Source organism: Patiria miniata, unplaced genomic scaffold (genome assembly GCF_015706575.1).
Source record: "Patiria miniata isolate m_02_andy unplaced genomic scaffold, ASM1570657v1 HiC_scaffold_19, whole genome shotgun sequence".
Classification (NCBI taxonomy): Eukaryota; Metazoa; Echinodermata; class Asteroidea; order Valvatida; family Asterinidae; genus Patiria; species Patiria miniata.
Genome location: NW_024037057.1, coordinates 5,153,304 through 5,177,590, shown reverse-complemented (window position 1 = coordinate 5,177,590; position 24,287 = coordinate 5,153,304). Strand labels below are relative to the sequence as shown.

Here is a 24,287-nt window from a genome sequence, read left to right as displayed (position 1 = left end):
GGAATTTGCAGGATTGAGGCTAAATGCTGTGTTTCCCATGAGGCCAATTGGAGGATTTAGCAGGATTGAGGCACACATCCTAGCAAAAAGGCCTAGGGAGTTAGGGTTAAAGTCACATTTTACCGCAGTATTTTAATAAACAATAACCTTATTACCATTTGTTCAAGTCGATGTCCTGCAAACCGGATTTTGTGGTATATCCATAGAGCTATATTAAATTACTAGAGCGCTAACTTCGTGTACAAAGTAATGCCTGCTGGGCGCATCCATGTTTGTGCACAAACCTATGGAGACCTAGACATTTTTTACGGCTATTTTTTGCATATCTGCATTTTGTATTCCATACCGGTGCGTCATCAAAGCCGATACGCCCAACACTGAAACGCACGATCAGCAAATGAGCGTGTCATTTTGCTCTACGCAAACAGCGCAACGTGTGCGCGTATTCGCTGCAGATGCTTTTTGCTGCACGGTTTTGTTTAACCGTCATGACGCGCTTAAGTTGTTTGCGTATCTTCTACTTGCGCGTTGCATGTAGAGTACACTTTCAAAATTCAATCCATCTAATTTCATTATGTTCTACAAACGCGCACATTAATTCAAAATGTCTGCGCCCAGGACGGCTTCAAAGGGTCTCCGCGTGCAGAATGACGAGTTAGCGCTCTAGTAATTTAATATAGCTCTATGGGTATAACGTAAATAGGAAAGTAGTTGGATTCTCCTTATACCAAACAGAAACAAGTGCGAGTGCACAATAAGCTCTTGGTGAAAAATGCGACGCCAATGGCACACATGGAACACCATACTTTTGGTCAATTTTCGGGACGGACAGACAGACCATTTGACGGACTGACTGACTGACCACCAAGTGACATGTAGTTGCGTCTGAGGTTTGGGTGAGGTTTAATTGTGTTCATTGTTTCCTTGCAGAAAAAGCCCATACAGCAACTGAAGGCGGCCTCTGCGCTGACGAGAATCTTGGTGCTGTGTGACAATGTCCTGACGTTACTCAATATGTTCAACCTGGAGGTAATAAACCACAAACAAACAAACCAACATGTTTTGAGGGAGATACAAAATTGGTTGGAAGTAAATCACTAGAAACTAAACAAAGTTACCTCCTCCCCCGCCCCCTCCAAAAAAAAAAAAACCTCTGCGCTGACGAGAATCTTGGTGCTGTGTGACAATGTCCTGATGCTGCTCAATATGTTCAACCTGGAGGTAATAAACCACAAACAAACAAACAAAACCAACAAGTTTTGAGGGAGATACAGAATTGGTCGGAAGTAAATCATTTGAAACTTAACGAAGTTACCTCCTCCCCCACCCCCTCCAAAAAAAAAAAACACCTCTGCGCTGACGAGAATCTTGGTGCTGTGTGACAATGTCCTGAAGTTACTCAATATGTTCAACCTGGAGGTAATAAACCACAAACAAACAAACCAACATGTTTTGAGGGAGATACAAAGTTGGTTGGAAGTAAATCATTTGAAACTAAACGAAGTTACCTTCTCCCGCCCCTGCAAAAAAAAAAAACCTCTGCGCTGACGAGAATCTTGGTGCTGTGCGACAATGTCCTGACGTTACTCAATATTATGTTCAACCTGGAGGTAATAAACCACAAACAAACAAACAAAACCAACAAGTTTTGAGGGAGATACAAAATTGGTTGGAAGTAAATCATTTGAAACTAAACGAAGTTACCTCCTCCCCCGCCCCCTCCAAAAAAATTTAAAAATTCAGTAAGAAAATTATTCACCAACATTTCTGCTATGCATCAGAGAATTATACGTAGGGCCATCTGAAGGCCTTATCAAGCTTGCGTTAGAAATGTACCACTACTGCAAAACACCCATGAATTCACTCAAGTATCGTTTGTACTTAGCCCAAAAGTAACCTACCAACATGACCAATTCATTATAAGAAAGCGTACTTGGATTAAAGAGGTTGTGGAATGCTGAAAGTCGTTTTGTTTTTTGATATTTTTGTTTTATTGTAGAGTAGACCCATACATATCATAACGACAAAGTCCCATTCTTTTGTAATGTGCGTTTATATGTTTATAAAACTGAAATTCATCGAGTAAATTGTTGGTCGGCGAGCGCATAACTGAAATCAACAGTCGTCAGGTTCTTTGTAAAATGAGAAAAAGTGTGACGCAATAAACAGGACTCGTTTATACTACGCTGCATCGGGAGTCCTGTTTATTACGTCACGATTTACTATGTTTTGTTTGCTGCCCCCAACGACGACTTTTACACAAATTGCATGTTCGGGTCGAAACAGGACCTGAAAAACAGCTCCCAAAAGTACCTTTTGTACTCATTTCACGACAGACACAATAGTCGCTTTTATTTCATCACACCCAATAGGCTACATATACCCGAAAAATGACGGAAATGTCTTCGAGCATTCCACAACCTCTTTAAAAGTTGTACTGGTACTAAACACGCCGTGAAATTATTCCGTCTGTCTTGTGTCTTTTTGAAGAAATCAAGAAATGTATGTGATTTCCAACGATCAGTCAGTTGGCGGACTTTTGGAAATAAAAGAGTGCTATTGACAAAATCATGTTTCGTGATCAAAAGCTCGTGCAGGGTTCTCCGCTGTTTGTTTTTGAAAAGTGTAATATCCACTGAGCTGAAGTTTCAACAGGTTAGGTTTTGAAAAGTCTTCTTTGGACTTTTAAGTGGTATTATTATTGAAAACGAACAAAACGCATGAAAAGCAAAATGATAGCCCTTAACTGATTCACAATTGTTTTGATTTGATTTTCCCCACAGCCCATTCTAAGTGGAGCCAAGATCAAAGGGGTGAGTGTGTTATGTCCCAGCTTCACCCTGGTCCCAACTTCAGTTGGGCCAGTCCCAACTAAAGTGTTCCAACTGGAACACTTCAGTTGGGATGGTCCTAGCTTAAGTTGGGACCAGGGTGAAATTGGGGCGTGACAAGTTCAAACAACTTTAAAGAATAGTACCTTTTTTTTTTTTTTTTTTTTTATTACTGAAAAGTCGTTCAATATTAAAGTTAAAAAAAGTAAGACTGCTGCAAACTGCTTACTGATTGGATGGACCTGAAATATATAAATCTAAAAATTAATGTGGCCTGACGTTGCGAACTTAGCAAGTTCTTCTTCAGAGGCTAACACAGAAAAGTTGTGGTATATATCACTTTATCGTATTCAAACTGGCCAGTTAACCCCAGCGATGCTCGGTGGACGCATGATTAACACTACTGCACTATTAACAGGAGGTCGTGGGTTCGATTCCTACTCAAGCAAGCTTGTGATTTTTTTTCTTCAGTGGCTTTCAGACTTATAGTGTATAAGGTATTTTCTTTAAATCCATCAGTCATTGTACTAGTGCTGGGCATTTTCAAACAATTCCGAGTATGATTATTGGACTTAGGATTTGATCCAATATTCAAATATTTTGTCTTGTCACTGAGTGCAACAAATTCGTAACTCCATTCTGCAAGAAAGTCGTATCTTGCGTGAATTCGTTCCGTGCAACAACGTTGTATCTCGACGTCCGTTGACTTTATGTGTACATGGGGCCAATTTCACGGCCCTGCTAAGCACAAAAATTTCCTTAGCACAAAAACAGGTTGTCTTTATAAAAGTAGGTTACCAGCCAAAACTACATGTGATTTTCATGCTAAGCAAATAAAAGCTGAATACTAATCACGAACAACACACATGACGTGAAGTTTTGGCTGGCTTACTTACTTTTATAAGCCAGGCTATTTTTGTGCTAAGCAAATTTTCGTGCTTAGCAGCGCCGTGAAATTGGGCCCTGGTCATTTTAAGTGAGATACGACCTTTTGACATTCTGAAACTCGCGTTTCAATGTACGACCCAATTTAGTTGCACGGACATGATGATTTGATCATTGACATTTACAAACAAATATGAATCTGTCCTTGAGAACCTTCATATTAATCCATGTCATCCAAACATCCTCACATTTCGTCACCTTCCTGCTCGTACTGATGCTTTATTCCATTCACCAACCCGTCGCTTTCCTAGACTCTGGAATCACTTACCTACTTCAATCCGGGATTCTGCAGTGCTTAATTCACTAAACTCATTTCTAGCCAGTCTCAAGACACACTTCCATGACCAGCTCACATTATAGCGCAATTTACTTAATCTTAAGTTTTATCTCCGGGCTTCCCTTTATTGTGTTATTTCCCTGCCATTTGTAATTTTGTTCTTGTGCATTCTGTTTGCCGTTTTTTGTCCTGTTCATTTGTCATTATGTGCGGGTCCGCATGCTTCCGAGCAACAGTGATTAGATTCGCCTTTGCGGTCCCTGACCCACATAATCGTTTTCTTTGTGATTTTATTGCGCCTTAGTGGTTATTGTTCAACTCCCAATTGGGAAGCTTAGCCGTCACTTAAAGTGCATGCCCTCAACTTCATGATTTTTTTTTTTAATTTAAATTACATGTTTATACGTTCCTTTTGTTGTGCGTTTTCAACCACTTTTGTGTCATGTTTGCTTGGTTTTGTATCACTGTTTGTAATTCTTTGTTGAGGTCGAATAAATAATAATAATAATAATGACTATCTTTGGTCTCATTCAGTTTGGCTCCAATTAAACCAACGAAATCCATTTCGTAAATTTTTTGTTTATGCCTTTTTTGTTTCTTGCCTAGGTGACTGCCTTCTGTGTAAACAGCAACCCACGATCCAGCAACCCCTTCAGTCTGGAGGTAATGAATATTCAGTAGCGCATAATTATTATTCAATTGGCTAAGCCATTGTGGAAAGGAGCACTGGAGGTATTGAATATTCATCAGTCGATTAATTAGTAATCAATCCTCCAAAAAGGCTGCTACAAAGTGAGAAGACACCCGAGTGTGGACGCATCACAGAAATGTTTCTACTTATCCCTGGTAATTACTAATGTTCCTATGTGCCTCTTAACAGGCGTTCCACATTTTTCGCCGGATCAGCTGATTTCGTTTTTCACTTTACTCTTATGCCGTTAAAAAATTGAAAAACACTGTACAGGGTGAGTAAAAAAAAAAATGCATCCCAAATGGCGCACAGAGCCTTTATACAGGGCGAGTACACAAACACATCCCAAATGGCAGGACCAATTTTTGAATAAAGTTTTGCCTGTAGCACTTTCAATATCTAGGATGTAAAAGCCCAGTCATTGAGCTTTCTTTTAGTACAAGAATCATTCAGATCACTCATATACTTTTCGAGTTACAGCATTTTGAAAACACCGTTTTTAAAGTTCATTCCACAGATCACCAAAAAAGTAAAGTGTTCTTTTATCCAAACGAAAACAATTCTCATAGGGATGCATGTGAATTGTTTTCGTTTTGCTGAAAGAACACGTATGATCTGTGGAATGTACACTTTAAAAATGGTATTAGTGTTCAAAATACCGTAACTTGAGAAGTACATGAGTGATTTGAATGATTCTTGTACTAAAAGAAAGCTCAAATGGTTGGGTTTTCTTATCCTAGATTTTGAAAGTGCTACAGGCAAAACTTCATTCAAGAATTGGTCCCACCATTTGGGATGTGTTTGTGTACTCGCCCTGTATAAAGGCTCTGTGCCCCAACGGAAGAGGGCGCCCTTTCACCTAGCAATGACGTCCCATGGGTGGGACATATTGCTGGTTGACGCGCACCGTTCTTTGTGTGTGACGCACGTACACCGGGGGATTTGTTCTATTTACACGCAGTGGCCGCACTCCGCGGCAAATGAATTGCAGTCAGGCAAGATGGCGTCGGTCGGTCACCCCCAACTGAACTTTCTTTGCCAGTGAGGGGGTACTTGTGAACGGAGCGGATAGTCCTGTGAAGCTTTGAATTTCCTCTTTTTTGGCTACTTCCCAGTTGCATGCCTGCTTAAAGGGAATATACATCATTTGCTTTTGCTGTAATTTTCAGAAATAGATGGAATTGGGGGGTTGGAAATATATAGCAAATATAGTTACACTGACTTTATTGAGGTTTTGGGTTCGAAAATGCTATAAAAACCAAGACAAACAATCATTTTCCTGTAGTCTGGTTCCCTGACTCCATTTAAGAAGAAACAGGGCAGTTTACATACATTGGGGAATTGTAAGGTCAGGGAACCAGTCTAGCTGGCTTGTACCTGTTCATAGGTGTGTTATCGATTGCAAACAAGTGCGATGGTCAACTGGCGCCAGTATTGAAAAAAAAAGCCAGTTTTTTCCAACGCTGGTCGGCCGATCAGCGTTGGAAATTGATCCAAAATACCACTTTTCTTGAAAATGACAGTATACCAGGTGCCATGATTTTACAGGATGCTTTACACTGTCATTCACTAACAGTCCAGCAAGGTATTTCAAAATGATTTGGTAGTTTTATTTTTTTATGTTTGCAAATGTTGTATTTTCCCTTTAAATAAAAAACTTGTGATACATCACTTTTTTGTCTCTAGATCGCCGTGACAACAAGAAGGAGACAGGTTCAGGTTTACAACGTCACGGAAGATAAGGTCGTCCTTATCAAGGAGATTAACATCAGTGACATACCGGTCAATCTGGTAAGACTCTATGGTCCCAATTTAACATCCTCACTACAAGTCAGGGCCTAATTTCACAGCACTGCTGAGCACACAAAAAATTGCTTAGCACAAAAAAAAGTCTGGCTTATAAAAGCAGGTTATCAGCCAAAACGCCATTTGATTTTCATGCTAAGCAAACAACAGCTGAATACTAATCATGCCGCAATATACATCACATGGAGTTTTGGCTGGTAATGGGCCCAATTTCATAGAGCTGCTTAAGCACAAAATTTGCTTAAGCACAAAAAAAATTGCTTAGTAAAATCAGGTTACCTGCCAAAATGCCATGCGGTGTACATTTCTTGTGACTGGTATTTAGCTGTTGTTTACTTAGCACAACAATCGCATGGAGTTTTGGCTGGTATCCTGATTTTATTTAGCAAGACTTTTTTGTGCTTAAGCAAATTTCGTGCTTAAGCAGCTCTATGAAATTGGCCCCTGCTTTTATAAGCCAGACTTTTTTGTGCTAAGCAAAAATGTGTGCTTAGCAGCGCCGTGAAATTGGCCCCAGGACAGTCCTACATCATCCATCCCAGCAAACTGAGTCCGAATTTTTGCTATTTTGACGCTTGTCATTATACAAATATTGAGTGGCTCAGCGTGGAATGGGAGGAATATTATCGCAAGGTAAAATCTTAACTTTTCTTCAGCCGAGTGAACTGGAAAAGTCCAGATTTTACCGAGCGATAATATTCCTCCCATTTCACAATTTAAAGCCACTCAATGTTTGTTTTATGTAACTGACATATATAGATCCTTGTCATTTGATATATTTGAGATTTTATTTCAATACCAAATTGGTGGAAAGTGTATTTCTCTCTTCCAAACCACCCCTTCACGAAAATGTTTGAACCCAACGCTGTAGTGTTGGCTCTTTGGAACAATATACACTACACGCAACGCTGAATGCGCATACTAGCATGCATTTGCACACAAATACCGCGTCATGGAGCAAGCATGATCCTAATTGTTCAATAGTATTTCCCATTCCCCATGGACGAATGGGACTTTGTGAGCCCTGGCGTGAATGGGAGCAATAACGACTGTCATGTGATGTGAGTTCCACCAATCAAATGACAAGGATCCATATGTCGGTTATATAACAGCCAATAATAATAATAATAATAACAAGTTCTTATATAGCACTTTTAACTAAGATCAAAGCACTTTACATTATTATTACCCCTGCTCATTGGGCCCATGAAACATTCCATATACCACCTCAGCTCCCTGGGGAGTATACAGCTCGATGCTGCTTGTTAGGCGCAAGGAAGCTAATTCAATCACAATAACCATCTCTGCCCTCACAGGTACCCATTTACTCCTGGGTGAAGAGAAGCAATGAGTGACAAAGTGCCTTGCTCAAGGGCACACGCACCATGACCCCGTCAGGACTCGAACCCACAACCCGCAGCTTTACCCACAGACCACGAATCAGTGCCCTTAACCACGAGGCCACAGCACTCCACTCTCAATCAGATTCTTTGAATAGACTTCACGATATTTTTCTACACACTGGTTATATTCTTGTCTGGAATTAGGGTCAACTTCGTTAACCAACAGGAGGGATTAAAGATTAAAGATTAAAAAAAAAACTTCTCTATTATTTATCCTGATGTGACACAGAGTTCAGATGGTTACTGCATTTGCATTGCCATGACCAACCAGTACATGATGGCCAACTACAATACCGGCGAAATGACCGACTTGTTCCCCTACGATGCCGACACGACCTCGCCCGTTATCAAGAGGGTTGGCAAGGTTAGTGTGGGTTTTTGGTAAGAGGAAATTGGGATATCCTGGGATAAACTAGGATATTCCGGGGGGTAATCTAGGGTGTTTTTGAGGTAATCTAGGCTATTCAGGGATAATGTAGGGAATTGTTTGGTAGTATAGGATATTCTAGGGTATTCTTGGAACTCTTGGGTATTCTGGGGTCATTTTTTGGTAGCTTGGCCAACTACAACACCGGCGAAATGACCCACTTGTTCCCCTACGACGCCGACACGACCTCGCCTGTTATCAAGAGGGTCGGCAAGGTGGGTGTGACTGTGAGGATTTTTTTTAAAGAAGTAATCAGGGTGCTGTGGGATAATCTAGGGTATTATAGGGGTAATCTAGGGTATTCCGAGGTAATCTAGGCTATTCTGGGATAATCTAGGGTATTTTGGGGGCAATGTAGGAGTTTCAAACTCTTGGGTATTCTTGGATCATTTGGGGGTAGTTTGGGGGACATGTAGGATATTTAAGCTAGTTTGGGGGTAATGTAGGGTATTCTGAGGTAATCTAGGCTATTCAGGGATAATCTAGGGTATTTTGGGGCAGTGTAGGAGTTTCAAACTCTTGGGAATTCTTGGATCATTTGGGGTAGTTTGGGGGACATGTGTAGGATATTTAAGCTAGTTTGGGGGTAATGTAGGATATTCTGGGGGTAATCTAGGGTATTTGGATGTAATCTAGGAGTATCCTTGGGTAATCTAAAATAATCTGGGGTATTTTAGGAAACTCTTGGGTATTCTGGGGTCATCTAACATACTAGTCTGGGGGTAATCTAGGATATTCTTGGGTAAACTAGGATATATTGGGAGTAATAGTTTTTGGGTGACATTTGCTGAAGGGACTTTTTGATGATTCCTGTTTTTTCTTGATATAAAAAAAGACAGCTTCCAAATTGCTGACCTATGCATAAATTTACAATCATTTGCATAACGGAATTGAGTGTCCACAATAATCTCAAATTGTCTACAGGCATGCAACTTTTCCTCGGATCCGCTGATTTCCTTGTTTTTTTTTATTACTTTTTCATGAAAGCCACAACAAATTGAAAAACACTGTACAAAGTCTTGTGTGGTTTCAAATTTCATCATTTTCTCTATTACAATTCCCAGTTACATGCCTATGTGTAAAAAAAAAATCCACACGGAGATGCCAGTTGAAATAATCTGAATGGTTTTCTTCCGACATTATGTCATGAATATTCATGTATGTGCCAAGCCGGAAGAGAATCTGAATGGTCCCCTTTTTACATCATGTCATAAATATTCATGTGTGTGCCATGCAGGAAGAGAATCTGAATGGTTCCCTTGCGACATCATGTCGTGAATATTCATGTGTGTGCCATGCAGGAAGAGAATCTGAATGGTTCCCTTTCGACATCATGTCATGAATATTCATGTGTGTGCCATGCAGGAAGAGAATCTGAATGGTCCCCTTTTGACATGTCATAAATATTCATGTGTGTGCCATGCAGGAAGAGAATCTGAATGGTTACCTTGCAACATCATGTCATGAATATTCATGTGTGTGCCATGCAGGAAGAGAATCTGAATGGTTCCCTTTCAACATGTCATAAATATTCATGTGTGTGCCAAGTCTCCCAGAGAATCTGAATGGTTCTCGCGCGACATCATGTCATGAATATTCACATATGTGCCATGCAGGAAGAGAATCTGAATGGTTCCCTTTCGACATCATGTCATGAATATTCATGTGTGTGCCACGCAGGAAGAGTTCCTATTGGCTGGTCCGAGCGCCCTGGGGATGTTTGTGACGTCGGCCGGTATATCGCAGAGACCACCGCTGAAATGGTCGGAGAATATCCACGGAGTTAGTTACCTGTTCCCTTACGTGGTTGCCATGGACGAAGAATTCCTCACTGTTCACAGGTCGGTTGTTACTAAAGGGTTCCCCCCTCCCCCCCCCCCCCCCCCCCCCCCCCCCAAAAAAAATTAATTTGTAAAAATTTGTATAAGTTCACAATACATCCTGTCATGGAATACTGCTGTCATACTTTGGCTGGTGCTCCAGCTTGCAGTTTGTCCCTGCTTGATGGAATTCAGCGACGAATTACAAATCTGGTTGGAAACGACTTAGCTTCATCTCTGGAACCTCTATCTCTCCATCGCTCTGTGGCCTCACTGAGCCTCTTTTACAGATATTTTTTTTGGTAGGTGCTCAAATGGACTCTCAATGGTTGTTCCACCCAACCGTACCTTTAGCCGCACCACACGTTTCTCTGCTCATTCACATCCTTACACTGTGGTTGTCCCCAAGGCAAATACTCGGGGATACTCATCCAGTTTCTTCCCACGTACCGCCTTGCTGTGGAATTCACTCCCTGCATCCTGCTTCCCTTCTACTTACAACCTGTCCCAATTTAAGCGCAACATCAATAGTTGTCTTTCTACCCTATGATTTCCTCTTTGTTTTCCCCCTTTCCCCCTTTTTTTTTAGCCATCACCTTGAGTGGCCCGCTTTGGGCCTTGTGGTTGGCGATTTTTCATAAAAAACAAAAAAACAAACAAACAAAAAACGGACACTTGACGCCCCTCTTTTCACAGCTTTTTTAAAAAATGCATTGCAAATCGTGATACATATTTGACAAGGTAATAATTCATTGGTTTGTAACAATGAAAAAATCTTTCCAACCTGAAACATATTTATTGAGTTATGGCCAATTCAAAACGAGTGCCGCTTTTTCATTTTGTCCAATGTCTTAAGGATGAAGAGTTAATTTTATTACTCCCCTATTTTTCATTTCCTCTCGTCCAACAGTGTATTAAACCGGCAGTAGAAGCAGACCGTTCTATTCCAATCGGGGGAAGATATTGGAAGATTTGAATGGATGGATAGTTAATTTTAGACTTCCCCGTTTTTCATTTCCTCTCATCCAACAGTGTATTAGACCAACAGCAGAAACAGACCATTCCATTCCAATCGAGGGAAGATATTGGAAGATTTGAATAGATGAACAGTTTATTTGATTACTCCCCCATTTTTCATTTCCTCTCATCCAACAGTGTATTAGACCAACAGCAGAAGCAGACCATTCCATTCCAAATGGGGGGCAGATATTAACAGATTTGAATGGATGAACATTAATTTGATTACTCCCCTTGGTTTCATTTCCTCTCATCCAACAGTGTATTAGACCAACAGCAGAAGCAGACCATTCCATTCCAATCGGGGAAGATCCTGGGCGACTTTGAGGGGAGGATCCTTGTAGCATCCAGGAAAGAAGTGTACGCTTTGGTGCCTCTACCCGTGGAAAAACAGGTAAAGGGATTTTGGGAATTTTCGTTAAAGCTATAGTCCATCATTTGTAATTAGTGCATTTTGTTCGTTTGAAGCAACAAAAGTGTTCAAAATCTAATGAAGGATACTGAACAACTTACTTGATGAAGTATCAGCTCAGCTTCAGCTTCATATTCCGAGAAAAACAGCATTCTAGGATCTCAATTTCAAATCAAAAGTTGCTAAATCATGTTTCGAATTGTTTTGAATTGCAGCTTTGTGCGTCGTTTCAATGCTTGTGCGCGCTGCGCCGAATAACAAAACGAACTACTAATTTAAATTTTCCTACGGTGCTTCTTAAGACGCACCGTTGGAAATGCCTTCTTTCCTTGATTTCTTCAAAATGAGAGGTTGCCAGAAAGGATAATTTCACAGGGAGTTTAGTCCCCTTACTATCTTTCAACCAGTATGTTTTTCAACAATAATTACGCCAGTTACTTTTTTGGATAGCTGCAAATGATGGACTCAGGCTTTAAGCCAAATAAAAAATTGAACTTGGTGGTCAAGTGGTAGGACTTCTTTACTATTAAAGGGAATGTACAATATTTGCTTTTGCTGCAATTTTCAGAAATAAATGGATTTGGAGGATTAGTATGTTTTAGCAAATATTGTTACACTGACTTGTTTCACGTTTTTGGTTCATAGATGCTGGAAAAACCAAGAAAACCAATCATGTTCTTGTAGTCTGGTTCCCTCACCTACTCAAGATGAAATGAAGGAATTTATAGACTTTGGGGAATTGTAAGGTCAGAGAATCAGTCTAGCTGGCTTGTAGTCTTCACAGGTGTGTAATCAATTGCAAAGAAAATGCAGACGAACTAAATATGAAAAATAAGGAGCAATTTAAAAAAAAAAAAAACGCTGGTCGGCTGACCAGCGTTGGAAAAATACAGTTTTTCTTGAAAATGTCAGCACACCAGGAGTCACAACTTTACAGGATGCTTTAGGTTGTCATTCCCTAACAATCCAGTGAGATAAATCGTGATAATTTGATCATTTCGTTTTTTGATGTTTGCAAATGTTGTATCTTCCCCTTAAGCAGAAGGTCGTGGGTTCGAGTCCCACCCGAGTGAGATTGGGTTTTCTGTTCTTGCAAGCCCTCGGACAATACTGGGTATACAGCATGTATACAAAAAAACTTTGTTGCTTAAAGACAAAATTCACTATTAAATTAACAAATTCTTTGTTTTTGTGTGTGAGCAGATCCAAGCTCTGTTGAGTGATCAGAGAGTGGAGGAGGCGTTGACGCTGGCGAGAAATGCCAAGAAGCTGGGACTTGCCAAGGAGAAATTCCACAAGGTAAGTTGGGATTTATTAAAGCTATAGTCCATCATTTACAGCCATCTGAAAAGTAACTGGCGTAATTATTGTTGAAACACAAACTTAGTTGAAAGATAGTAAGGGAACTAAACTCCCTGTGAAATTATTCTTTCTGGGAAACTGTCATTTTGAAGTAATCAACGAAAGAAGGCATTCCCAACGGTGATTCTTAAGAAGCACCGTAGGAAAATTTAAATTAGTAGTTCGTTTTGTTATTCGGCGCAGCGCGCGCGAGTATTGGAACGACGCACACGCGCGCGCGGTTGTTATAATTCGTCGGATCAGTGCGCGACGTCGCGTATAGCTGCAATTCAAAACATGATTCAGTAAATTTCGATTTGAAATTGAGATCTTAGAATGCTGTTTTTCCCGGAATGTACAGCTGAAGCTTAGCTGAAACTTTATCAGGTTAGTTGCTTAGTATCCTTTATTAGATTTTGAACTCTTTTGTTGCTTCAAACGAACAAAATGCACAAATTACAAATGATGGACTATAGCTTTAACCTAAAGGGAATGTACAACATTTGCTTTTGCTGCAATTTTCAGAAATAAATGAATTTGGAGGATCAGTATGTTATGGCAAATATTGTTAAAATGACTTTTTTTCACGTTTTGGGCTTGTAGATGCTGGAAAAACCAAGAAAACCAATCATGTTCTTATAGTCTGGTCCCCCGACCTAACGTTAGATGAATCGGAGCAATTTATAGACTTAAGGGAATTGTGAGGTCGAGGAATCAGTCTAGCAGGCTTGTACCCCTTCACAGGTCTGTAGTCAATTGCAAAGAAAATGCGGAATAACAATTAGGAAAAATTAGGAGCAGCGTTTGAAAAAAAGCCAGTTTTCTCCAACGCTGGTCGGCCGACCAGCGTTGGAAAAAAAAGTACCATTTTTCTTGAAAATGTCAGCACACCAGGAGCCACGATTTTACAGGATGCTTTAGACTGTCATTCCCTAACAATCCAGTAAGGGTTTTTTGTGATAATTTGATCATTTCGTTTTGTGATGTTTGCAAATGTTGTATTTTCCCTTTAAAATCACAACTGTCAGCCTAAGCTAGGGTTTTTGCTTTGAAAAGTTTTCAGCTCCTTACTTTTGGTTCTGCCTTGCTGACAAATTTAACACAAAAAAAAGAAAGACTAGCTTGTATTTTTTGGGGGGAAAGAGATTTAAGATTATGCACATTCTACTTAAAGGGAATTTGCTTTAGCGGTAATTTTCAGAAATGGATGGAATTGGGGGGTTGGAAATATATAGCAAATATAGTTACACTGACTTTTTTGAGGTTTTGGGTTCGAAAATGCTATAAAAACCAAGAAAAACAATCATTTTCCTGTAGTCTAGCTGGCTTGTACCCGTTCATAGGTGTGTAATCGATTGCAAACAAGTGCGATGGTCAACTGGGGCCAGTATTTGAAAAAAAGCCAGTTTTTTCCAACGCTGGTCGGCCGATCAGCGTTGGAAATTGATACAAAAATACCACTTTTCTTGAAAACGACAGTATACCAGGTGCCATGATTTTACAGGATGCTTTACACTGTCATTCACTAACAGTCCAGCAAGGTATTTCAAAATGATTTGGTAGTTTTATTTTTTGAGGTTTGCAAATGTTGTATTTTCCCTTAAAATTTTTTTTTTCAGCTTTATCAACGGATCCAGCAGCAAGCTGGCTTCATCGAACTGTCTCAGTTTCACTATGAAGAAGCGGCCCAACTCTTCAAAGACGGACTGCTCGACGTCCGGGAGGTATGTGTGGTTTAAACAGCGCCTTCGCTTGTTCATGCACAAACCCAATAGAAATCTTAATACCTTTTGTCTTACAGCTGATCACTATCTTCCCAAATTATTTCCCCTCCACCACCAACTTTGAATCGTTCCAGTCCCTTTAAACTGAAAGGGTGAACAGCGCCCTCGTCTATTATTATTAGTTATTATAATTATTTATGTCTTGTAATGAAAAACCAAGGATTCCTCAAAAGCACCCTAGGCCCTGTAGCTCACAAGCCTGAAGAAGCTTGTAGAGAGGTGACGATTAGAAGAAATCACAGTTTTAGAGGTGGGAGGAGAAGCCCCGAAAAATGTTCTGGGGAGAACTCACAGAATCAGGTAGGGACTGAAAACCCAATCCACATGTTGGCCCGGAGGGGATTCGAACCCGGGTCACAGCGGTGGAAGGCGAGCTAGGAGAGTACCGCAACGCTTAAACTGACTCTCCTTCCTTCAGCACTACGCACCAGACTCCGCCCCAGTGAGCTCATGATGTTTCCCGAGCCCAGGACCTCCGCTCTTTGGGGTGACAGATCCTTTACTGCAGCGTCAGCCCGAGTGTGGAACCAACTCCCTCTGGCTATCAAATCATCTCCATCAATCACAACATCGAAGACAGATATAAAGTCTCATCTGTACAAACAAGCTCACTCTCACAACACACAATCCTAACTTGACTTTCTCCTCAAGTGCCATGAGCGCCTTTAAAGGCCCAAAAAAAAAGTCTCCGGTTTCTGGTATGGAGCTTGCCCAAAAAGTGGTGCGGCGACGCGGCTTTTTTTTTTTTTTTTTTACCTGACTTTTTTGCTTCAGCTGATGACTGCAAATGGTGCCCGACTAAACTTAGTGCAAATATATGGGAGTCCAGTGAGGCCACATAAAGCTTATTCTCGACCGTAACCCCATCTAAAAACACGTTAAAATCGTGCAGCAGCAGGATTCCAGTCAAACCAGTGAGTTTGGCGGTTTTGAGACATCATCTTTCATTGAAAAAAAAACTTTTTCATTTTGCCGACGCGCATGGCTACAGCGACGCGCGCGCATACCAGAAACCGGAGACTTTTTTTTTTTGGCCTTAGGTGGAGACCAGCGCTTTACAAATGTTCTTTATTATTATTATTATTATTACATTTCTTCATGCGCAAACCAAATAGAAGCCATAGTATTTCTTTTTCCCGTCTATCTTACAGCTGATCAGTATCTTCCCCAACCACCTCCCCTCCACCTCCAACTTCAACCGGTCCAGTCCCCTTCTCCACCAGTTTGCCGACATCTCGTCCGTCGTGCGAGGCAGCAAGGAGCGGCTGTGCGAGTGCAAGACGTTCCTAGCCGGGTACCTGGACAGCATCCGGGGCGGAGAGCTCAGCATCGGGTACAGGGAGGTCAGTTTGCCCAATTGAGAATAGTTGCCCAATCAAGAATATTTGCCTAATTGAGAATTAGGCCCCAAAAAAAAAAGTCGCCGGTTTCTGGTATGCGCGCGTGTCGCCGTAGCCATGCGCGTCGGCAAAATGAAAAAGTTTTTTTTTTCAATAAAAGATGATGTCTGAAAACCGCCAAACTCACTGGTTTGACTGGAATCCTGCTGCTGCACAATTTGAACGTGTTTTTAGATGGGGTTATTATGATCGAGAATAAGCTTTATGTGGCCTCTCTGGACTCCCATATATTTGCACTAAGTTTAGTCGGGCACCATTTGCAGTCATCAGCCGACATTTGAAGCAAAAAAGTCAGGTAAAAAAAAAAAAAAAAAGGCGTCGTCGCACCACTTTTTGGACAAGCTCCATACCAGAAACCGGAGACTTTTTTTTTTTTGGCCTTAGATGTGTTACTTTAGATTTCAAAGAGACCTGCCCTTGGCCTTTTCAAGGATAATGATAAAGAACATCCATATATGGGCAACGTGGGAGGAGCTTATAACTCATAATAGCAAACTATGAGTTTCGTGAAACACCACCCACTTTCCTGTGCCTTTTAGATAAGGATAATAATAAGAAATTCCATATATGGGCGAGTTTGGAGGCGATTATGATTCATAAATAATACACACAATGCATCTAATGAGTCACCGCTCACTTTTTTGAGCCTTTTTTTTTTTAAGGATAATGATGAAAAAATTCCATATAAGGGCAAGGTGGGAGGAGCTAGTTATGATTCATAGATACCGGTAGGACACAGTCAATCTCATAAGTCCTCACGCACTTTTTGGTGTCTCAGGAGGTGGACACTGCCTTGCTGAAGCTTTATGCCGAGACAGATCCCGAGAAGCTGATTGGCTTGGTCTCGTCTGAGAACACCTGCTCGTTAAAAGATGCCCCCGAGGTCCTGCAAAGATTCAGCAGGCACCATGCCTTAGGCCTGCTGTACAGGTACCACCTAGACAATGAGAAGGCACTCCATACATGGGCAAGGTAGGCGGGGCTTGTCTTTCTAGAGATCTCCCATCAGGATACTTCCATATAATTTTCGGGTAATTGAGGAATGCTCCATTTTATTGTCAAAGTGGGAGGAGCTTATAAAAGAGACCTCCCTCTTGCCTCCTGTGTAAGTGTCGAAGAGATGATGAAAAAGCACTCCATATATGGGCAAGGTAGGAGGGGCTAATCTTTAGAGAGACCACCCCTCATGCTGACTGTATCAGTGTCATAGAGATACTTGTACTAAGAAAACCCTCAGTGTATTGTAAAGGTGGGCGGGCCTTATTTTCATGAGACTTGTCAAAGATTTTATGAAGTTTAGATTTTAATAACATGCCATATGTCAAAGATTTTATGAAGTTTAGATTTTAATAACATGCCATACGTGGTCAAGGTGGGAGTGGCTTTACATACACATCGCGGGTATGAACACAATCCATATTTGGTCAAAGAAGGAGGGGCTTATCTTGTTTATAAAGTGGTTTCATTGAGCAGTGAGGTCACAGTGTCCTTTTTTTAATTTTCAGATTATGTGACGGGGAGTTGAAAGACGACTCGTTTCCAGGCCTGGAGTTTGTTGTTGATTTCTTATCAAGGTAAGAACAAAATTGTTAAAAATGAAATGTTACGGTGATTCACATTGACTTGGCTCTCCCCAAAACCATATTTTTTTTGTGCTCAGCTCCGTCATTTGGAAATCACCAGAGCGTGAAAAATAACCTGCATGTTGAAATCTTTTTTTATTCAATCTAGATTTCCACCATCAAGGAATGATTTATTAGCCAAAACTATTGTGTGTATAATTGTTCAGGTAATTATAGAAATCAAGGCCTTCTGTGCAGAAATAAGAAAGTTGTGGCCGTTTTTATTTAAAGGGAAAATACAACATTTGCAAACATCAAAAAATAAAACTACCAAATCATTTTGAAATACCTTGCTGGACTGTTAGTGAATGACAGTGTAAAGCATCCTGTAAAATCATGGCACCTGGTATACTGTCATTTTCAAGAAAAGTGGTATTTTTGTATCAATTTCCAACGCTGATCGGCCGATCAGCGTTGGAAAAAAACTGGCTTTTTTTCAAATACTGGCCCCAGTTGACCATCGCACTTGTTTGCAATCGATTACACACCTATGAACGGGTACAAGCCAGCTAGACTGGTTCCCTGACCTTACAATTCCCTAATATATGTAAACTGCTCTGTTTCTTCTTAAATGGAGTCAGGGAACCAGACTACAGGAAAATGATTGTTTTCCTTGGTTTTTATAGCATTTTCGAAACCCAAAACCTCAAAAAGTCAGTGAAACTATATTTGCTATATATTTCCAACCCCCCAATTCCATCCATTTCTGAAAATTACAGCAAAAGCAAATGATGTATATTCCCTTTAATTGTTGTGTCAAAAAGTGAATGCTCATTGAAATTTATGGAGGGAATTTATTGAATTTATTGTGTTTTAAAAAAAAATGTTTACCCAGGTTGAGCGATCATGAGCTAGTCTGGAGGTACGTGGACTGGGCTTTGCAGAAAGATCCCAACCTGGGAGTAAAGGTACGTGTGACCCCTCCCAGGCATGCAACTTTTCCTCGGATCCGCTGATTTCCTGGGTTTTTTACTTCTCATGAACGCCATTACAAATTTCAAAACACTGTACAAAGTCTTGTATTGCTTGGAATTTCCTTTCTTTTTTTTCTAAATTCTCAGTTGCATGCCTGCACTCCGCGCTATGTCATGTCGCAGATTCATTTAACGCCATTGGTCAAGAACAGTCACATGTCCAGTTTTCAAAACAAAACAAAAAAGAAGAATTTAATAATTTGTGACCTTTCACCAAGCCTGAGTATCATCCGTTATCTACAGAGCCCAGTCTCCTGTATAACGTCTGATATATCTAAACATGCGTGACCTCATTTCATTCCGAAATCAGGACTAAGATTTGTGATTGGTCAATTTGATGCTCATTTTTGTAATGCAACAACCTGTTTTAAAATGCTACTCATCGTGAGCGTGATGTTTACGCGTGTGGGGAGCTCAATTTACGCGCATAAAGAAGGCGCCTGCTGATTGGTCGGTTTTTGCCGAATCTGTTTACGTAAACATAGACTACAAGAAATTAGCATAAAAAAAACAAAAAAACAGTTCTGCTTCTGATTACATGGCATTCGAAAATAAGGTAGGTAGGAAGGGAATTTTTTTTTTAGGTCAATTTGTTTTCTTTTCGATTATATGGAGATGTCTGCGTGTAGTCAAGGGTAAAAGGTTGAAATTGATTTCATTGGGGTGTGTTTTTCTCATTTTTCTCATTAAAAAAATTAGGGTAGGGGCTGTCAGAATAGGGTAGGTAGGGAAACCAGAAGCAGAAGTATTTATTTTTTCTGCCAAAATAAAATAATATCTTTGCCACTAGTGAAGCCTGTTCTGATTATTGTACATTTCCTTCAGATCTTCACCGATAGGTCCGAGTCGGAGGCCCTTACGGAGCGCATGCGACCAGACACGGTGATCGACTACCTCCACGCCTACCCCATGGCGGTCATGCGATACTTAGAGCATCTCGTCTTCACCAAGAAGCTGGAGGTAGGTTTGGTTTGGGTTTTTTGGGGGGGTCTCCAGATCAAGACCAAGTTCAAATGAGGACCAAATGCCGTGAATCCCTCTTTTAAGGCAAAACCGGAGTACAGAGCTTATATTCGGGTTTTTGCCCAAGCCTGTACCAGGAGTTTAACACTCTCTTATATCTCCATTCATCCACCTGGGGAAGTTTATGTTAAGGAAAATACACGAGAAAGTGTGGTTTCGTAATTTAAGAATTCACGAGGCGCGGAGCGCCGAGTGAATTCGTAAATTAAGAATCCACACTTGCGAGGGTATTCTTCGACTTAAACCATTGCGTCAAAAGAAGTATTGGCATTAACAGTGAGTGGAGATGAAAAGACTTGGGATAAATGTTGCAACCTGACGCCACTTCAGCGATTGTGTACAAAGTCTATGGAGAGTCAAGAATTTTTTTTAAAGTATTTCCTAACAAAATTGGAAACATTTCTCAGTCCCAGATTCATGTCTTATCATCATTTTTGCAATGAATGCCCTTCATTGAGATGATATATGGAGGAAAAAAAGTGGCGTCAGGTTGCAACATTTGTCCTGGCTCCTTCCGTTGACAAATTGATAGTTCAGACGATGATTTCTTTCTGACTCGAAGTACCGTAGGTTTTGCAGTGACGGCGGAGAATCTGACAGGGAAGATGCATTGGTAATTTCGGAAGGAAATTTTCACGCATACGGTCCTATTAATGCTCATTATAGAGAACAATTGTCTGACGTGTTCAAAGTGTGGATTCTTAATTCCGAATCCACACTTTACTAAAGATTCTTCGTTCCGAATCCACACGTGGTGACCAGCGTAACAGATTCGTAGTTCCGAATCCACACTTTTAACAATAGTGTGACGTCATAGCAATGGTTTATTACTGGGTGAATGCCCACGAGCAGGAAGCAATTGACCTATCGCCGTTTGCAAGTTAGCCACGCCCCTTAGACAACCTGATGGTATTTTTGTACGTTAAGTTTTGTTTGTCTCACATTTTGCCTGCACCGCATCCATTTGTATGTACATGTAATTGGACAATATTTCACAGGCTGCGCTGACGCGATTCTACTGAGATTAGGTTCATTAGTAGCAATTGACTGAACAACTTGTTAGGTTTGCCTTAACCCCTCTCAAGTGTCCTAAAAGCCCCGCTTCTGATGACCAGTAGGTATTGACCAATAAGTATCGACCAATAAGTATTGACCAATAAGTATTGACCAATAGGTTGGATTGCAGAACTTTCTTAACCAATTAGCTGGACAGCATTGCTTGTCAATCACCTTAACCCTAACCGCCCCCCATGCTACAAAATACCATTGAGTAGTAACCTGTAGTATTAATTTCTTTCCATACAAGTGTGCACAGCACATTTAGTATTCTGTGGTATTTGGTACTTGACCCCCAACCAGCCCTTTGGGGGTTAGGGTTAAAGAGAATATACATCATTTGCTTTTGCTGTAATTTTCAGAAATGGATGGAATTGGGGGGTTGGAAATATATAGCAAATATAGTTACACTGACTTTTTGAGGTTTTGGGTTCGAAAATGCTGTAAAAACTAAGAAAAACAATCATTTTCCTGTAGTCTGGTTCCCTGACTCCATATAAGAAGAAACAGAGCAGTTTACATACATTTGGGAATTGTAAGGTCAGGGAACCAGTCTAGCTGTCTTGTACCCGTTCATAGGTTTGTAATCGATTGCAAACAAGTGCGATGGTCAATTGGGGCCAGTATTTGAAAAAATGCCAGTTTTTCCAACGCTGGTCGGCCGACCAGCGTTGGCTATTGATACAAAAATACCACTTTTCTTGAAAATGACAGTATACCAGGTGCCATGATTTTACAGGATGCTTTACACTGTCATTCACTAACAGTCCAGCAAGGTATTTCAAAATGATTTGGTAGTTTTATTTTTTGATGTTTGCAAATGTTGTATTTTCCCTTTAAGACCAATGTTTTTTTACCTGTATCATGTTGGCCTTCCTCTGAAACATCATTCACCAATGAGAGAGTAGCCCCCTCCATAGCCCCGCCTTTGATGTGTCATGTGACCAGGTATTGACCAATAGGTTGGACCGCAGTGCTTGTCAATCACCTGCGATGCCCTCCCTATTGGACTTCACCTGATATTGAAAGAGTTCCAAGTCGACTGAAGGTGTGCAGGCTGGAAAGTCGAAATTCCTCGTTTCTCTTTGAAGTCGTACCTGAAATGAATGGCTCTCGTTCAGATTTGTTTTATCTGGTCAAAATGCCAGTCAATCTCAAGCCAATCAGTACTCACTTACAAGTCAATCAAAAGTCAATCAAAAAGTCATTCATAGGTCCAATCACAAATCATTTCTCAAGATAAGTTAGAAATTAAATCAGAAGTTAGCTAGTCAGTTGCAAGTCCAATGAAAGTTTGTTGCAAGCCAGTCACAAGCCAGGTCACAAGCCGGGTCACAAGTCAGTCACAAGTCAGGTCACAAGTCAATCACAAGGCAGGTCACCAGCCAATCACAAGGCTTGTCTAAGTCAATCACAAGGCAGGTCACAAGTCAGTCACAAGGCAGATCACATGCCAATAACAAGGCAGGTCACAAGTCAATCACCTGACAGGTCAGAAGTCAATCACCTGACAGGTCACAAGTCAGTCACAAGCAGGGTCACAAGTCGGTCACAAGGCAGGTCACAAGTCAATCACAAAGCATGTCTAAGTCAATCACAAGGCAGATCACAAGTCAATCACAAGGCAGGTCACAAGTCAATCACAAGGCCGGTCACAAGTCAGTCACAAGGCTGGTCACAAGCCAATCACAAGGCAGGTCACCAGCCAATCACAAGGCATGTCTAAGTCAATCACAAGGCAGGTCACAAGCCAGTCACAAGGCAGGTCACAAGTCAGTTGCAAGTCAGGTCACAAGTCAAATCACAAGGCAGGTCACAAGTAAATCACCTGACAGGTCACAAGTCAAATCACAAGGCAGGTCACAAGTCAATCACAAGGCAGGTCACAAGTCAATCACAAGGCAGGTCACAAGCCAATTACAAGGCAGGTCACAAGTCAATCACCTGCCAGGTCACAAGTCAGTCACAAGACAGGTCACAAGCCAATTACAAGACAGGTCACAAGTCAGTCACAAGGCGGGTCACAAGTCAATCAGAAGACAGGTCACAAGTCAGTCACCTAACAGGTCAGAAGTCAATCACCTGACAGGTCACAAGTTGGTCACAAGACAGGTCACAAGTCAATCACAAGGCAGGTCACAAGTCAGTCACATGGCGGGTCACAAGTCAAATCACCTGACAGGTCACAAGTCAGTCACAAGGCGGTTTACAAGTCAATTACAAGACAGGTCACAAGTCAAATCACAAGGCAGGTCACAAGTCAAATCACAAGGCAGGTCACAAGTCAAATCACAAGGCAGGTCACAAGTAACAGAGGATGAACAACGCTAAAGGAATTTCTTTGTCGTGTTTGTTTGAATAGTCAATCTGTAGTACATGTAGATTTTAGATCTATCAACAAAAATCAGCTTTGCATTTGGTCCTTGCATAGTTAGCAATTGGACCAATCAGGAAACCACCTCAACATGAACTGTCCAATACCAATTCTTGTCTCACAAGCGTGCTCCTGCTCTTGACCAATCCCAGCCCTCGATGCAAATTCCCAACACCAATTGTGACCAATGGAAGCCAGCGTAGTGAACTTTGACCCCACCCACGCTGCCCCCCATATTGGACTGGACTGATGTGGAAAGCACAGCAAACGATTTTTCGATCATTCCAAATCCGAAGCACTTCTGCATCGTGGTGTCATCATCTCAGTCTTGAAACACTTGCCATTTACTAAACATTGGCGTCGTCTCAGGTTTCGGCTCAATGAGATTTGTAAGCCCCCAACTTGAAACTTGGTCTGAACATTGATCTGATTTCTTCATCAGGAATATCAAATTCCCATACAGACTGTGCATGAAAGGGTCCTGAAATGATTCTAAAACCAGAAATGAACCTAAGCTGTAAGAGCAAACCGAGATTTCGCAAACAAAACACCATAGACTCTATGCAGAAACCAACCCTAACTCCCTAGCATGATTTATTTGGAATCATACCCATCCTGGCAAATCCCAACACCACATGGAAACTGCACACACATGTATATTTCTGACTTTGATTCTGGAGATGTGTGCAAACCCAATTTAAAAGACTGTCAGTTTAGGGGTACTGTACCCATCCTGACAGATTCCAACAAAACATGCAGTTGGGGTTTGACGGGTTGAGTTCTGTTCTGTGGCATATTTGCCGGATTCTCCCAAAATATCCAAGAAATAACGGTAGAAACAAACAAAATCCTGTACATGCTACAGTATCTGTCGCTCTCCGACAACCCAAAAATTGTGCAAAATCATCCTAGCCTGTCCTTCCTCGAAAACGCAAAACAGAAACTGGAAAACATTTCTGCGTTGCCTACTCGGTAGAGTTCCCTTCAACTACTCCAGAAAAAAAAAACGAGCAACAGTAAACTTATCTGAGAATTCTGTACTTCAACTACATGTACATTGGACATTCTCGTACCGCCCCCCCCC

General features: G+C 41.0%; 1 protein-coding gene across 3 annotated transcripts in view; it reads left to right on the top strand.

The window, feature by feature from the left end:
• LOC119725359 (transforming growth factor-beta receptor-associated protein 1-like) overlaps nt 1-24,287 on the top strand; it is a 49,630-nt gene that overhangs the window by 3,773 nt on the left and 21,570 nt on the right. Inside the window, exons 4-17 of one of the 3 annotated variants that reach the window (XM_038196758.1) lie at nt 931-1,029; nt 2,784-2,813; nt 4,660-4,716; nt 6,431-6,535; nt 8,183-8,317; nt 10,061-10,221; nt 11,479-11,611; nt 12,833-12,928; nt 14,590-14,694; nt 15,906-16,097; nt 16,933-17,126; nt 17,660-17,728; nt 18,612-18,684; nt 19,576-19,710. In XM_038196758.1, coding sequence (XP_038052686.1) covers nt 931-1,029; nt 2,784-2,813; nt 4,660-4,716; nt 6,431-6,535; nt 8,183-8,317; nt 10,061-10,221; nt 11,479-11,611; nt 12,833-12,928; nt 14,590-14,694; nt 15,906-16,097; nt 16,933-17,126; nt 17,660-17,728; nt 18,612-18,684; nt 19,576-19,710 — 1,584 coding nt within the window. Of the gene's footprint in view, nt 1-930; nt 1,030-1,354; nt 1,420-2,783; nt 2,814-4,659; nt 4,717-6,430; nt 6,536-8,182; nt 8,318-10,060; nt 10,222-11,478; nt 11,612-12,832; nt 12,929-14,589; nt 14,695-15,905; nt 16,098-16,932; nt 17,127-17,659; nt 17,729-18,611; nt 18,685-19,575; nt 19,711-24,287 lie in introns of those variants that run through there. The other 2 variants (XM_038196760.1, XM_038196759.1) reach the window with 2 other exon arrangements.